The sequence below is a fragment of the Ascaphus truei genome, chromosome 20, assembly GCF_040206685.1.
Source record: "Ascaphus truei isolate aAscTru1 chromosome 20, aAscTru1.hap1, whole genome shotgun sequence".
NCBI classification, from domain to species: domain Eukaryota; kingdom Metazoa; phylum Chordata; class Amphibia; order Anura; family Ascaphidae; genus Ascaphus; species Ascaphus truei.
In genome coordinates, this window is record NC_134502.1 from 32,512,279 (window position 1) to 32,528,407 (window position 16,129).

Consider the following 16,129-nt stretch of genomic DNA (forward strand, 5'->3'; position numbering starts at 1 on the left):
TCCTCGCCCTTGCCTTGATGTCCACCAATATCTCCTTGACCTGGGACCTGTTGAGGTCGTCCTTGAGGAACGTGGAGCGGAAGACCACCAGAATGAGGGGATAGGGGAAAGACCTTGGTTTGGGGAGTTGGGTGCACTCCTTCAAGTTCCCACCTCCACTCCCTGATGTCAACACACATTCCTCGCCGCCAACACCACTGCTGGCGTCAGTGGCTTCCCAATCTTCTCCGAAGAGGGCGCCGGTCAGCTCTTTGAAGATCCCGGCTCGTTCGGTGAGACGGGCAGAGGGGCAGATGGTCCCCACCAGGAGGAATCGCTCTTTCCCCCCCTAAACGGGACACAAGGTCTTTGAAGGACACGTCAAGGTCATCGGTAGGGTCTTCTTGGGGCTTCTTCGGGTCTTGGCCTGGAATGAGCAGAGAGGTCAGGGTGTTAGCTCCTGAGTCAGCTATTGTCAGTCTGTTAATTAACTCTGTGCGTATTATAATTATGATAAGGTATTCTTAATATTTAGCATGTACTATGTATAAAAAAATTCGTTTTTTTTTTTTTTTAATATTTCAATTATACAAATATATATATATACACACACTCTGTCCCTCCCCCCGCAGGGTGACACAGTGACACAGGCAGAAGGAGCTATGAGCCTGTCCCTCCCCCCGCAGGGTGACACAGTGACACAGGCAGAAGGGAGCTATGAGCCTGTCCCTCCCCGCAGGGTGACACAGTGACACAGACAGAAGGGAGCTATGAGTCTGTCCCTCCCACCGCAGGGTGACACAGTGACACAGACAGAAGGGAGCTATGAGTCTGTCCTCCCACCGCAGGGTGACACAGATAGAAGGGAGCTATGAGTCTGTCCATCCCCCCCGCAGGGTGACCACAGACAGAAGGGGAGCTATGAGACTGTCCCTCCCCCCGCAGGGTGACACAGTGACACAGATAGAAGGGAGCTATGAGTCGGTCCCTCCCACCGCAGGGTGACACAGTGACACAGATAGAAGGGAGCTATGAGTCTGTCCCTCCCCCCGCAGGGTGACACAGTGACACAGACAGAAGGGAGCTATGAGTCTGCCCCTCCCCCCGCAGGGTGACACAGTGACACAGACAGAAGGGAGCTATGAGCCTGTCCCTCCCCCCGCAGGGTGACACAGACAGAAGGGAGCTATGAGTCTATCCCTCCCCCCGCAGGGTGACACAGTGACACAGACAGAAGGGAGCTATGAGTCTGTCCCTCCCCCCGCAGGGTGACACAGTGACACAGACAGAAGGGAGCTATGAGTCTGTCCCTCCCCCTGCAGGATGACACAGTGACACAGACAGAAGGGAGCTATGAGTCTGCCCCTCCCCCCGCAGGGTGACACAGATAGAAGGGAGCTATGAGTCTGTCCCTACCCCCTGCAGGGTGACACAGTGACACAGACAGAAGGGAGCTATGAGTCTGTCCCTCCCCCGCAGGGTGACACAGATAGAAGGGAGCTATGAGTCTGTCCCTACCACCTGCGGGGTGACACAGTGACACAGACAGAAGGGAGCTATGGGTCTGTCCCACCCCCTGCAGGGTGACACAGTGACACAGACAGAAGGGAGCTATGAGCCTGTCCCTCCCCCCGCAGGGTGACACAGTGACACAGACAGAAGGGAGCTATGAGTCTGCCCCTCCCTCCGCAGGGTGACACAGACAGAAGGGAGCTATGAGTCTGTCCCTCCCCCCGCAGGGTGGCACAGTGACACATGACAGAAGGGAGCTATGAGTCTGTCCCTCCCCCCGCAGGGTGACACAGTGACACAGACAGAAGGGAGCTATTAGCCTGTCCCTCCCCCCGCAGGGTGACACAGTGACACAGGCCGAAGGGAGCTATGAGCCTGTCCCTCCCCCGCAGGGTGACACAGTGACACAGACAGAAGGGAGCTATGAGTCTGTCCCTCCCACCGCAGGGTGACACAGTGACACAGACAGAAGGGAGCTATGAGTCTGTCCCTCCCACCGCAGGGTGACACAGATAGAAGGGAGCTATGAGTCTGTCCCTCCCCCCCGCAGGGTGACACAGACAGAAGGGAGCTATGAGACTGTCCCTCCCCCCGCAGGGTGACACAGTGACACAGATAGAAGGGAGCTATGAGTCTGTCCCTCCCCCCGCAGGGTGACACAGTGACACAGACAGAAGGGAGCTATGAGTCTGCCCCTCCCCCCGCAGGGTGACACAGTGACACAGACAGAAGGGAGCTATGAGCCTGTCCCTCCCCCCGCAGGGTGACACAGACAGAAGGGAGCTATGAGTCTGTCCCTCCCCCCGCAGGGTGACACAGTGACACAGACAGAAGGGAGCTATGAGTCTGTCCCTCCCCCCGCAGGGTGACACAGTGACACAGACAGAAGGGAGCTATGAGTCTGTCCCTCCCCCTGCAGGATGACACAGTGACACAGACAGAAGGGAGCTATGAGTCTGCCCCTCCCCCCGCAGGGTGACACAGATAGAAGGGAGCTATGAGTCTGTCCCTACCCCCTGCAGGGTGACACAGTGACACAGACAGAAGGGAGCTATGAGTCTGCCCCTCCCCCCGCAGGGTGACACAGATAGAAGGGAGCTATGAGTCTGTCCCTACCCCCTGCGGGGTGACACAGTGACACAGACAGAAGGGAGCTATGGGTCTGTCCCACCCCCTGCAGGGTGACACAGTGACACAGACAGAAGGGAGCTATGAGCCTGTCCCTCCCCCCGCAGGGTGACAGTGACACAGACAGAAGGGAGCTATGAGTCTGCCCCTCCCTCCGCAGGGTGACACAGACAGAAGGGAGCTATGAGTCTGTCCCTCCCCCCGCAGGGTGGCACAGTGACACAGACAGAAGGGAGCTAGGAGTCTGTCCCTCCCCCGTAGGGTGACACAGTGACACAGACAGAAGGGAGCTATGAGTCTGTCCCTCCCCCCGCAGGGTGACACAGTAATACAGACAGAAGGGAGCTATGAGTCTGTCCCACCCCTGCAGGGTGACACAGTGACACAGACAGAAGGGAACTATGAGTCTGTCCCTCCCCCCGCAGGGTGACACAGACAGAAGGGAGCTATTAGCCTGTCCCTCCCCCCGCAGGGTGACACAGTGACACAGACAGAAGGGAGCTATGAGTCTGTCCCTCCCCCCGCAGGGTGACACAGTGACACAGACAGAAGGGAGCTATGAGACTGTCCCTCCCCCCGTAGGGTGACACAGTGACACAGACAGAAGGGAGCTATGAGTGTGTCCCTCCCCCCGCAGGGTGACACAGTGACACAGACAGAAGGGAGCTATGAGTCTGTCCCTCCCCCCGCAGGGTGACACAGTGACACAGACAGAGGGCGCTATGAGTCTGTCCCTCCCCCCGCAGGGTGACACAGTGACACAGACAGAAGGGAGCTATGAGTCTGTCCCTCCCCCGCAGGGTGACACAGTGACACAGACAGAAGGGAGCTATGAGCCTGTCCCTCCCCCCGCAGGGCGACACAGACAGAAGGGAGCTATGAGTCTGCCCCTCCCCCCGTAGGGTGACACAGACAGAAGGGAGCTATGAGTCTGTCCCTCCCCCGCAGGGTGACACAGTGACACAGACAGAAGGGAGCTATGAGCCTGTCCCTCCCCCGCAGGGTGACACAGTGACACAGACAGAAGGGAGCTACAGTATGAGTCTGTCCCTCCCCCCGCAGGGTGACAGAGTGACACAGACAGAAGGGAGCTATGTGTCTGTCCCTCCCCCCGCAGGGTGACACAGTGACACAGACAGAAGGGAGCTATGAGTCTGTCCCTCCCCCCGCAGGGTGACAGAGTGAGACTGTTTTCTCCAGTGATCTAAAACCTAAAAAATTCTCTCTTGTCACCTGATTATTTATCAAAGGCAGCTCCCCTGATTGACCAAACAATCTGGAGTGCGTGAAAGCGATAATGGGACAGAAATAAATTACGAGAGTGAGAGAGAGAATTAAGGGAGAGAGGGATGTAAAAATAAAGAGAGCTGATGAGAAACCCCCACAGTGAGAGCGCTCAGCCCTGTAACCCCTTCCCTGGCCGGTGTAACCCCCGTATCACAGCAGGACAGGGGAGGGTAACACATTATCCTCTGGCTCCTTCCTTCTGGGGTCGCTGCTGTTGCCGGTATCTCTCCCATTAGCACCATCTGTAGGATCTGCCTTATAGTGAGAGCGCTCAGCCCTGTAACCCCTTCCCTGGCCGGTGTAACCCCCGTCTCACAGCAGGACAGGGGAGGGTAACACATTATCCTCTGGCTCCTTCCTTCTGGGGTTGCTGCTGTTGCTGGTATCTCCCCCATTAGCACCATCTGTAGGGTCTGCCTTATAGTGAGAGCGCTCAGCCCTGTAACCCCTTCCCTGGCCGGTGTAACACCCGTCTCACAGCAGGACAGGGGAGGGTAACACATTATCCTCTGGCTCCTTCCTTCTGGGGTCGCTGCTGTTGCTGGTATCTCTCCCATTAGCACCATCTGTAGGATCTGCCTTATAGTGAGAGCGCTCAGCCCTGTAACCCCTTCCCTGGCCTGTGTAACCCCCGTCTCACAGCAGGACAGGGGAGGGTAACACATTATCCTCCGGCTCCTTCCTTCTGGGGTCGCTGCTGTTGCCGGTATCTCTCCCATTAGCACCATCTGTAGGATCTGCCTTATAGTGAGAGCGCTCGGCCCTGTAACCCCTTCCCTGGCCTGTGTAACCCCGTCTCACAGCAGGACAGGGGAGGGTAACACATTATCCTCTGGCTCCTTCCTTCTGGGGTCGCTGCTGTTGCCGGTATCTCTCCCATTAGCACCATCTGTAGGATCTGCCTTATAGTGAGAGCGCTCAGCCCTGTAACCCCTTCCCTGGCCGGTGTAACCCCGTCTCACAGCAGGACAGGGGAGGGTAACACATTATCCTCTGGCTCCTTCCTTCTGGGGTCGCCGCTGTTGCCGGTATCTCCCCCATTAGCACCATCTGTAGGATCTGCCTTATAGCCCTGTAACTCCTTCCCAGGCCGGTGTCCCAGTGGGGTCCCCAAACGGGCGTCCCAGTTACCCGTTTCTCAATACTAGTATCCATATCCGAGGTGGGTGACCTGTGCCTGACTGGCGCCTGCGTGCGTGTCTCTGGGGACGGCTCTGTACTGTACGAAAAACGTCTGCTCACAAAACAACAACGGGGAATAACTTACATTACACGTTCACTTACTTATTTATAGATATCGAAAATAGCATTTCTTTCTAAAATGGCCGTTAATATTCATCATTGGGAGTCAGGAAGGAATTTATTTTTCCCCTTATGAGATATCATTGAATGATATGTCACTGGGGTTCTGTGTTTGCCTTCCTCTGGATCAATATATCCTATAAGTATGGATATTGGATAAAGTATCTGTCATCTAAATTTATCATAGGTTGAACTTGATGGACATATGTATTTTTTCAACCTCATCTACTATGCAATTATGTAACTATGTAACTACTTTGTAACTATGTATCTACTGTGTACCTATGTAGCAACTATGTAACTTCTGTGTAACTATGTAGCTACTGTGTAACTATGTAGCTACTATGTAACTACTATGTAACTATGTAACTACTGTGTACCTATGTAGCTACTATGTCACTATGTATCTACTGTGTACCCATGTAGCTACTATGTAACTACTGTGTAACGATGTCGCTACTATGTAACTATGTAACTACAGTGTAACTAATATGTAACTACTGTGTACCTATGTAGCTACTATGTCACTATGTATCTACTGTGTACCCATGTAGCTACTTTGTAACTACTGTGTAACTATGTAGCTACTATGTAACTACTGTTTAACTACTATGTAACTATGTAACTACTGTGTACCTATGTAGCTACTATGTAACTACTGTGAAACTATGTAGCTACTATGTAACTATGTAACTACAGTGTAACTACTATGTACCTATGTAGCTACTATGTCACTATGTATCTACTGTGTACCCATGTAGCTACTTTGTAACTACTGTGTAACTATGTAGCTACTATGTAACTACTGTTTAACTACTATGTAACTATGTAACTACTGTGTACCTATGTAGCTACTATGTAACTACTGTGAAACTATGTAGCTACTATGTAACTATGTAACTACAGTGTAACTACTATGTACCTATGTAGCTACTATGTCACTATGTATCTACTGTGTACCCATGTAGCTACTATGTAACTACTGTGTAACTATGTAGCTACTGTGTAACTACTATGTAACTATGTAACTACTGTGTACCTATGTAGCTACTATGTAACTACTGTGTACCTATGTAGCTACAATGTAACTATGTAACTACCATGTAACTATGTAGCTACTATGTAACTATGTAACTATCCGTTTCCCCGGCCACGTTTTTCTTTCATATGACGGATCTCGCATTGTTCCTTTCCATAAAGCAGCCATACCACAAGCCCCTCCCCTTTTCCTGCCGCGGTCAGTGCAGCGTTCTCACGCCGGCATTCCATCTACGTTGATACCACCGGACCGGGTGGTCCAGAAAGACTCCAGGCGGAAAGGTTGTCCCCGAGAGCTAGTAGAGTTCCGCGGAGACCAGGATTGAAGCGGACGGACGTACGAGCCTACAAGACGGGGCGGCCCCCGGAACCACGCAGCTTCGGGAGTCTCTCCCAACGCGGCAGGGCCCATGGTGCCACGCGCCTAGCGACACAAGGCCGGGAGGGAAAACCCATCTCCGATCGGAAAAATGATTCAAGTGACGGCAAGTAAGCGTCCGCTACACCCCCCCGAGGCCTGACAGCCTTACCGATCCACCGCCATGATACTCAGGGAGGGCGGACGGCCTTCCACGCCGCCATTTTGTAGGAGTTATCCGGAGGGAATCTGGGTCTGAGGGAAACCAAGGGGGAATCGGGGAAGTGCCTGGACTCGTCCACCAGGGGAGACTGACCGCTTGTTCTATTAGGAGCAGGGGGAGGCGATCAGCCGAACCCAAATGGGAGACCTTGGGTGGCTGGACCGGGGGGGGGGGGGCTCCTTTGCCCGCCATCTTGACACGGGGGAGGAGTAGGAACAAGAAGCTTAATGGAGAAAACAAGGCCAGAAGCTGGGGAAGTCCAGGCCCTAATCGCCAAAAACGCCCGCGCTACCCCCCCCAGTATTACCTCTAATTTTTTACTGGACAGTGTCCAAATACAGGACAGATGAGTATACTGCAGGAAGCAGTGTTTCACGCCTAAATGGCTACCCTCCATTTTTTTTGTCTGCACCATGATGTTCGAATAAAGATTACCGTTTACCACAAGCTGTTATCCTGATCATCCTTGGCTGTGCCCTGACACACTGCTTCCTGCAGTATACTCATCTATCCATCGTTATCACGGATGCACGCCATCAACAAGAAGAAGGCAGGCTTTCCTCATGTGAGTTTTTTATCCTTTTCTATATTGGAAGGTATATTACCAAGGTGGTTGCAAGCGTGTGTGACATTGTCCTCATTAGGAGTAATGTGGTGGAGCTAATCATTCTCCACTCACAGCACCCCTAGGACTTCAATATATATGTCCTATACACAACGCTCACCTATATACTCATCACTCACATTTATATTAGACGCCTGCATTACTCCATCTTCAATCAAGAAAGTCTATATGGACATTATCATAACCATTCCTCTATAGTCATTTTGAGCACTATTGATGAGCTTTGTTCCTCTATTGAATGCAAATACAGGACAGTCAGGTTCAATACCGGACACCTGGCAAGCCCATCACTAAATAGTACTGATTTAAACCGCCCAGAGGCGTCCTGCTCATCCGGTCTCTATGTGGACATCAGCCACGTCCCTTCACAAACAAAACATCTCTGAAAATAATCTCACACCACGTAAAAAAAGGTGTCAATGGCCCGTGTGAAAGGGGAGCCGCACCGTCAGCCGACAAAAGAGAAGAGGGGAGATATTATCCGACTACAGGAAGCTCATTGCCAACGCCCCACGCGGCCCCAAATATCAGCAAGCACGCCACTCAAAGAAAAAAGAGGCGTGACTATGTTAGTTGACAGAGGCGTACAATTGAGAGAAGACCTAGTCAAAGCAGACAAAGACGGTAGATACCTGATCTTGGTGGGAACGTTGCATGGACGGGACCTCATGTCTAAGGCCTCAACGGAAAAAGCTCGACATTCTTCGCAAACTTTGTTTAACAGCTTGGGGGAGAGGTGATGAGGGGAGGGGTGGTCTGGGGAGGAGAGTTGACCCTAACTCTAAATCCAGGGGTGGACCACTCCACCTCAAGGGAGTCCACCATCACCAATGGCAGAAGGGCAGACGTTGGAGTCCTCACCAGAAGCCTTAAATGGCTCCGGCGGGTGGATGCCCGGCGTGATCTGAATCCCACGGTAAAGGATTATTCATTCTTCTCACCTCCTCTCACCAATCCTGTTCCCGGACCAGGCGCTGGTAGAGCTCCTATATACAGATCCGAACGTAAAAAAAACTTCAGGAGCCAATTGGAGACTCAACGAGCCCATCTTTAAAAATCCCCGAGATAACGTTTGGGGGAGAAAGGGAAATACTTTTTTTTCCAGACCAATGTACAGTAGGAAGCGTGTAGTCAATAACAACTTTATGGCAGGCTCACAAGGCCTCATAAGCAGAGCGGCAGGAAGAGGAAGGGAAAGGTTCGATGAAACCAATGAGGCACAGGCAAAGATATCCCCAAAACAAGGGGGGGATCCCCAAACAAGTGGTGGTCCCAGAAACTCCAAAATATGGGGGGGCACACGCGGAGGTGTGGGATAATATCAAAGGACAATTTATTTGATGAACAGTGGACAAGACTTTCTGCGTGTGTGTGCATGAACCAAAGTCTCCAACAGAGAACCGCACGTCAAGAGAGCGGCTAGGAAGTCCCGTTGTCTAGGGGATCCCACTCTCTTTTGTGTAATCATGTACTCTACTCAGGGGGAGCCCTGCCCGTTTATATTGGGAGAAGGAGTGGGGCGTTATTTAATAGTCACGGACTGAGTAACTAGCGGGGTCCCAGGACATTCCCGCCCCCTGTGTCTTTACAGGCGAGGGTATCCACGCAATAGGGGAGAGAGTAAAGGGGATTTCTAATAGGGGGAGAGAGCAAAGGGGATTTCTAATAGGGGGAGAGTAAAGGGGATTTCTAATAGGGGGGGAGTAAAGGGGATTTCTAATAGAGGGAGAGAGCAAATGGGATTTCTAATAGGGGGGGGGGGAGAAAAGGGGATTTCTAATAGGGGGAGAGAGTAAAGGGGGTTTCTAATAGGGGGAGAGTAAAGGGGATTTCTAATAGGGGGAGAGTAAAGGGGATTTCTAATAGGGGGAGAGAGCAAAGGGGATTTCTAATAGGGAGAGAGTAAAGGGGATTTCTAATAGGGGGAGAGAGTAAAGGGGATTTCTAATAGGGGGAGAGAGTAAAGGGCATTTCTAATAGGGAGAGAGAGTAAAGGGGATTTCTAATAGGGAGAGAGAGTAAAGGGGATTTCTAATAGGGAGAGAGAGTAAAGGGGATTTCTAATAGGGGGAGAGTAAAGGGAATTTCTAATAGGGAGAGAGAGTAAAGGGGATTTCTAATAGGGGGAGAGTAAAGGGGATTCCACTCACCCCTGGCTTCTCCTTCCACTGTCTCCCTTATTGTCCTCTTAACCTCTTGGATGGTCTCAGGCCTGGTACGAACGTAGGAGCAGACCCCCCACGCACGACCCCCGAACACCTGCCCCATCAGCTGCCCGAACCGGAGCTGGGACTCCATCTTTGTTTCTTCCTCCGGCTCCTCCCGGCTGTAGGCTACGCCCACCAGGGCAACCTTGCGGCCCTTGGTCCTAGTCTTGATGTCCTTCAGCACCTCCCTGATGAGGGTCACGTTGGGGGAGTCCATTATTAATGCGTCTCGGAAAACCGTTAAAATGACTGGGAACGGAAATATCCTGGATTCGGAGGGGGCCCGGGTGGTGAGGCAGCTTACCTCACTGTTGTCCCCCTCCGCTGCCCCTTCACCTCCCTCATTTGCACACCCGTTCTTTTCTGGCGCCCGAAACAGAGCAAACGAGAGTTCTTGCAAAATCCCACTGCTGCCACCATCTGAGGCCGGGCTGTACCCAGCCTCCCCCACCAGAAGGACGCTCTCTCTCCCCCCTAGGTGGGAGACCCTTTCCTGGAACATCATTTCCAGAGCCCCTTCCTCGATGGAACGGGCCCCCCTCAGCTCCACGGGGTTGGGGGGCTGTAGGTCGCGCAGCGGCTGGCTCTCCTTCAGAAGGTGGAGGTGGGAGGAAGTTGGTCTCCGTGGGGAAAAGAAGGATGAGATCGAGTGCCAGAGGCTCATGGCTGATGTCTAATTATTTCTCTCGTTATCTCAGTGTCTCTCTCCCTCTGTCTATTGCTTTAAATCATCGCTCCCTCTCTCTCTGTGTGTCTATCCTCCCCCTCTCTCTTTCACTCTCTCTCCCTCACACCCTCTCTTTTTCTCTCCCTTCGTCTCTCTCGTTCCCTTCTTTCTTTCTCTGTTTCTTCCCCTCTCTCACCCCTTGTCCCTCCCTCTTTTTTCTCTCCCACCCTCTCTCTCTTTCCCCCCTTCCCCCTCTCTTTGTATCTTTCTCTCCCCCTCCCTTTCTCTCCCCTTCTCTCTCCCTCCCCTCTCTCTCTCTCTTTCTCTCCCTATCTCTCCCTCTCTCTCTCTTTCTCTCCCTCTCTCCCTGTCTCTGTATGAGGAGATAGCTGTGCTGCCAGCACTCACTCCCCTCCTATCTCTCCCTCTCTGACTCCTCAGAACTCCCTTATCAGGGATCATTAATCATTAACACGATGTCATATTTGATTTAAAAAAAATCTTTTTTGGTTGGTGTGTGAGAGAGAGAGAAAGGTGGGAGGGGGAGAGAGAGAGGTAGAGAGAGAGAGAGAAAGAGAGAGAGAGAGAGAGAGGTGGGAAGGGGAGAGAGAGCGACGGGAGAGAGAGAGAGCAATGGGAGAGAGGGGGGAGAGAGAGGGCTACTAGAGAGAGAGAGAGCAACGAGAGGGAGAGAAAGGGGGGGGAGAGAGAGAGACTAACAGGCAGACAGACAGAGACATGGAGAGAGAAGGACAGAGAGAGGGGGGCGGAGAGAGAAGGATAGAGAGAGAGAGAGAGAGAGAGAGAGAGAGAGAGAGAGGGGGTGAGAAAGAGGGAGGGAGAGGAAAAGAGGGAGAGAGAGAGAAGATGAGAGGGAGAGAGAGAAAGAGGGAGGGAGAGAGAGGATGAGAGGGAGTGAGAGAAAGAGGGGGAGAGAGATAGAGGATGAGGGAGAGAGAGGATGAGAGGGAGTGAGAGAAAGAGGCGGAGAGAGATAGAGAGGATGAGGGAGAGAGAGGATGAGGGAGTGAGAGAAAGAGGGGGAGAGAGATAGAGAGGATGAGGGAGAGAGAGGATGAGAGGGAGAGAGAGGGGGGGGAGAGAAAGAGAGAGAGGATGAGAGAGAGAAAGAGGGAGAGAGATAGAGAGGATGAGGGAGAGAGAGGATGAGGGAGTGAGAGAAAGAGGGGGAGAGAGATAGAGAGGATGAGGGAGAGAGAGGATGAGAGGGAGAGAGAGGGGGGGGAGAGAAAGAGAGAGAGGATGAGAGAGAGAAAGAGGGAGAGAGAGATAGAGGATGAGAGGGAGAGAGAAAGAGAGGATGAGAGAGAGCGAAAGAGGGGGAGAGAGATAGAGGATGAAAGGGAGAGAGAGAGGGGAACAGATGGAGATAGAGGATGAGAGGGAGAGAGAGGGGATGAGAGGGAGAGAGAGAGGGGAACAGAGGGAGATAGAGGATGAGAGGGAGAGAGAGAGAGGATGAGAGGGAGAGAGAGAGGGGATGAGAGGGAGAGAGAGAGGTTGAGACCACCTCATTGGGTGGGTCTCTGCATGTTTGCGTAGAATGAAACTCCCAGGCTCAGGGCTCAGGAAGATGTGAGACGGCCTGTCCAAACAGTGGGACCCCACTTCAAAGACCAGCGCCTCTCAGTGTGGATGCGACTTAGGCCTGGGACATAGTAGGGTGAGCCTTGCTGAGCCGTGCTGAGCCGCGCTGAGCAGATGCACTTACCCCCTGCATCTGTCATCAGCGCGGCTTTAGCAGCCGCTTCCGCATGCGTGCGGAGGCGCAGGGATTTTGGCGAGACAGGCGAATTTAAAATTTGCCGCTCAGGGAAGCGGAGGAGCTCACGTCCAATGGGAGCGAGGGACTAGCCCCGCCTCCCGACACACCTCCGCCCCGCCTCCGCCCCGCCCCCAAACTGCGCTGACTGCCTCGCCTGCCAGGACACAAAAAAAATTCGCGCTCGTGGGAGCGCAGGGCCGGTCACGTGAAGGGCGAACCAGCTCTGTGACGTCACTGGCCCGCCCCCTGACACGCCTCTGACACGCCCCCGGACGGACGGCGCGCGGTCTAAGGCCAGGGAAAGCACCCGCTTTCCCTCAGCCTCAGCGCGCCTCCGCCCGGCATCACTCACCATGGACGCGGCCTTACACTGTTATAGAGCGTCAACCATGGGAGCGTTCCCATTGCAACACTGACACCTAGTGGACGCTGGTGGGTACCACAGGTGCACAATTGGTGACCGACACACACACAGACACACAGACACACACACACACACAAACACACACAGAGACACACACACAAACACACACAGAGACACACACACAGACACACAGACACACACACACAGACACACACACACACACACAGACACACACACAGACACACACACACACAGACAGACACACACACAGAGACACACACACACACACACACAAACACACACACACACACACACACACACACACACACACACAGAGACACACATACAGACGCACACACAGACAGACACACACACACACATAAACACACACACACACACACACACAGAGACACACACACAGACACACAGACACACACACAGACAGACACACACACACACATAAACACACACACACACACACACAAACACACACAGAGACACACACACAGACACACAGACACACACACACAGACACACACACACACACACACAGAGACACACACACACACAGACACACACACAGACACACACACACACAGACAGACACACACACACACACACAAACACACACACACACACACACACACACACACACACACACAGAGACACACATACAGACGCACACACAGACACACACACAGACAGACACACACACACACATAAACACACACACACACACACTCTGGCCAGGAGAATGGTCCTACAAAAATGCCACATGTTCATGTTGGAAGACCTCCCACCCTTGCACGAAACGACATGTAGACCCGGGGACGGGAGGTCAGCAGGCGAGCCACGAATTGAGGTGGCCCTCGGACCGTCCGCTGCGTAACCAACTGGGGCGAAACGAGCAGGTCCGGTAAGACCACGGGAGTATTGATGCTATGCATGGTTACATTTTCTTTAATGGCTGTTGGCCCTTCTCCTCACCAATCTCTGCTGGGCCGGCCCCCCGGTGGAAGAGCCCGGGACTACAGTATGTTGAACGGCGCCCGAAGAGAAGGGCGGAGACGTTCTGCGCAGGACCGCGCGGGTAGCCCGCGCCCGGTTCCGGAGGACAACGGGCGCCTGGAAAATACCCCGGGTAACACGATATCGGCGACAGAAAGGCCAAGCGACGGCGCGTAATAACTAAGCGAGCAAATCTTCCTGCGCAGAAGAAGGGGAGCGCGCCATGTCCGAGGTTATGGAGGCGCCTGGGGAAGCGTTGGGGTGAAAGTGCCGGCCCCCTGCCGGGCAGCGGCGCGGTTTATATACCTCCTTGTCTGCTTCAATGTAACGGGTAAGTGTACTCCTCGGGAAGTCCAACCCAGGCAGGACAGGCTTCTGTAGGATGGGTATATACGTACAGATGCAACCGCTGGTTGGAGACTGCTTGCCAAGGCAAATGTTACTGTGACCATCTGCAACTCGCGAGCGGCTCAATTAGTCCCTGCTTCAGCACAGGTGGCTTAATCAGTCCCTGCTTCTGCACAGGTGGCTTAATCAGTCCCAGCTTTTGCACACGTGGCTTAATCTGTCCCTGCTTCAGCACAGGTGGCTCAGGCAGTCCCAGCTTCAGCACAGGTGGCCCAATCAGTCCCAGCTTCAGCACAGGTGGCCCAATCAGTCCTTGCTTCAGCACAGGTGGCTCAATCAGTCCCAGCTTCAGCACAGGTGGCCCAATCAGTCCCAGCTTCAGCACAGGTGGCCCAATCAGTCCTTGCTTCAGCACAGGTGGCTCAATCAGTCCCAGCTTCAGCACAGGTGGCCCAATCAGTCCCAGCTTCAGCACAGGTGGCTCAATCAGTTCCTGCTTCAGCACAGGTGGCCCAATCAGTCCTTGCTTCAGCACAGGTGGCTCAATCAGTCCCAGCTTCAGCACAGGTGGCTCAATCAGTCCCAGCTTCAGCACAGGTGGCTCAATCAGTCCCTGCTTCAGCACAGATGGCTCAATCAGTCCCAGCTTCAGCACAGGTGGCTCAATCAGTCCCAGCTTCAGCACAGATGGCTCAATCAGTCCCAGCTTCAGCACAGATGGCTCAATCAGTCCCAGCTTCAGCACAGATGGCTCAATCAGTCCCAGCTTCAGCACAGATGGCTCAATCAGTCTATGCTTCATTGAGCCACCGGTGCTGGGCTATCCTTAAAACCTGGGAAAAGGGAGACCAAAAAGCGCACCAGCACAAACGGAGCAGGAAGAAACCAGAACAAAAAAATGATTAAAAGGGCACTTTAATGTGGCAAAAGACCCATCCAATGCATTTCGAACGTCGCAGCGTTCTTTTTCATCCTTGAAAACTCCTCCTATTACCCCATATAACCTCTCCCTATAACCTCTAATACCCCATAAAACCACTTCCTATAACTCCTTCTATTACCCCATTTAACCGCTCCCTGCAAGTCCTCCTATTATCCCATACAACTGCTCCCTATAACTCCTATCACCCCATAAAACCACTTCCTATAACGCCTTCTATTACCCCATATAACCTCTCCCTATAACTCCTCCTATTGCCCCTTGAAAAAGAACGCTGCGACGTTCGAAATGCATTGGATGGGTCTTTTGCCACATTAAAGTGCCCTTTTAATCATTTTTTTGTTCTGGTTTCTTCCTGCTCCGTTTGTGCTGGTGCGCTTTTTGGTCTCCCTTTTCCCTGTATTGCATTGAGTAGCTGCACAGCCTGCCTGCCTGCCCTACCAGGATGTGAGTATTTGCATATTTTTCAGGGGAACCTGCCAATGAGACTGATGGTGAGTGGGTTGCACCACACACCACCTGTCTTCAGGAGGATAGTACCCATTATATGACACAATAGGTACTATATCAATTGTTAGTACCCTGGTACAGTGGTCTGGCTTATTATCATTTTGAGATATACCTGCATTTGAGCGCTTCAGCTATTTTCCATATCCTTAAAACCTGACCTGTTGTTTTTGGCTTGAGAACCCCTGAGTTAGTCACTAAGACACGGAATGGCCACAGGGATAGGATGACTCACGGCAGAACAATGAGCATTGTTGGAGGAAGGTGACACACACAGTAGTGGATCCCACGGCCTTCCACACGGCGATTATCTCACAGTCCCCCCCCCCCCACCCCACCCGCCGAATGAAATCGCAACCTCTAGGATTCATTTTCCAGGAAATGTTATTTCAGGAGCAGGAAACCCGCCTACCGCCGTGACCCCCCCCAACAGTGGGGTGCGGGAACCCCGAGGGGTGCGTGGGGCATCTCCGATGGACGTGCATTAGCCTTCGTATTTGGGGTTTTAGCGTAGGGTGTTAAGCTTTTTAGGGTAAGGTTACGGGGTATTAGGGTAAGAGGTTAAGGTTAGGGGGTTAAGCTTTTAAGGGTAAGGTTAGGGGGTATTAGGGTAAAGGGTTAAGGTTAGGGGGTATTAGGGTAAAGGGTTAAGGTTAGGGGGTTAAGCTTTTTAGGGTAAGGTTAGGGGGTATTAGGGTAAGGGGTTAAGGTTAGGGGGTATTAGGGTAAGGGGTTAAGGTTAGGGGGTATTAGGGTAAGGGGTTGTTAGGGGTCCTGAGTGCGTGTGGGGGCTGCGCACTTAGTAAGACCCCCAAACTGCACCTTAGTGTCGGGGGGTATCACTGTCACT

At 52.8% G+C, this 16,129-nt stretch overlaps 1 protein-coding gene across 1 annotated transcript; it reads right to left on the bottom strand.

Annotated features, from left to right (window-relative positions):
* Positions 1–6: 6 nt before the first annotated feature.
* On the bottom strand, positions 7–10,545 carry LOC142471429 (uncharacterized). The gene is made up of 2 exons (XM_075578233.1): positions 9,603–10,545; positions 7–406 (listed from the first exon to the last, which is right to left on the bottom strand). Exons 1-2 carry the CDS (start codon positions 10,321–10,323, stop codon positions 207–209), a joined length of 921 nt encoding a protein of 306 aa, XP_075434348.1. The 5' UTR covers positions 10,324–10,545; the 3' UTR covers positions 7–206.
* Positions 10,546–16,129: the final 5,584 nt, after the last annotated feature.

Bases quoted from the DNA above. Each gene is read 5' to 3' on its own strand.
- LOC142471429 (XM_075578233.1), bottom strand. From the start codon at position 10,323: ATGAGCCTCTGGCACTCGATCTCATCCTTCTTTTCCCCACGGAGACCA. The intron at 407-9,602 runs GTGAGTGGAATC...TGCTCATTCCAG, and splicing joins AGTGGAAGGAGAAGCCAGGG to GCCAAGACCCGAAGAAGCCC.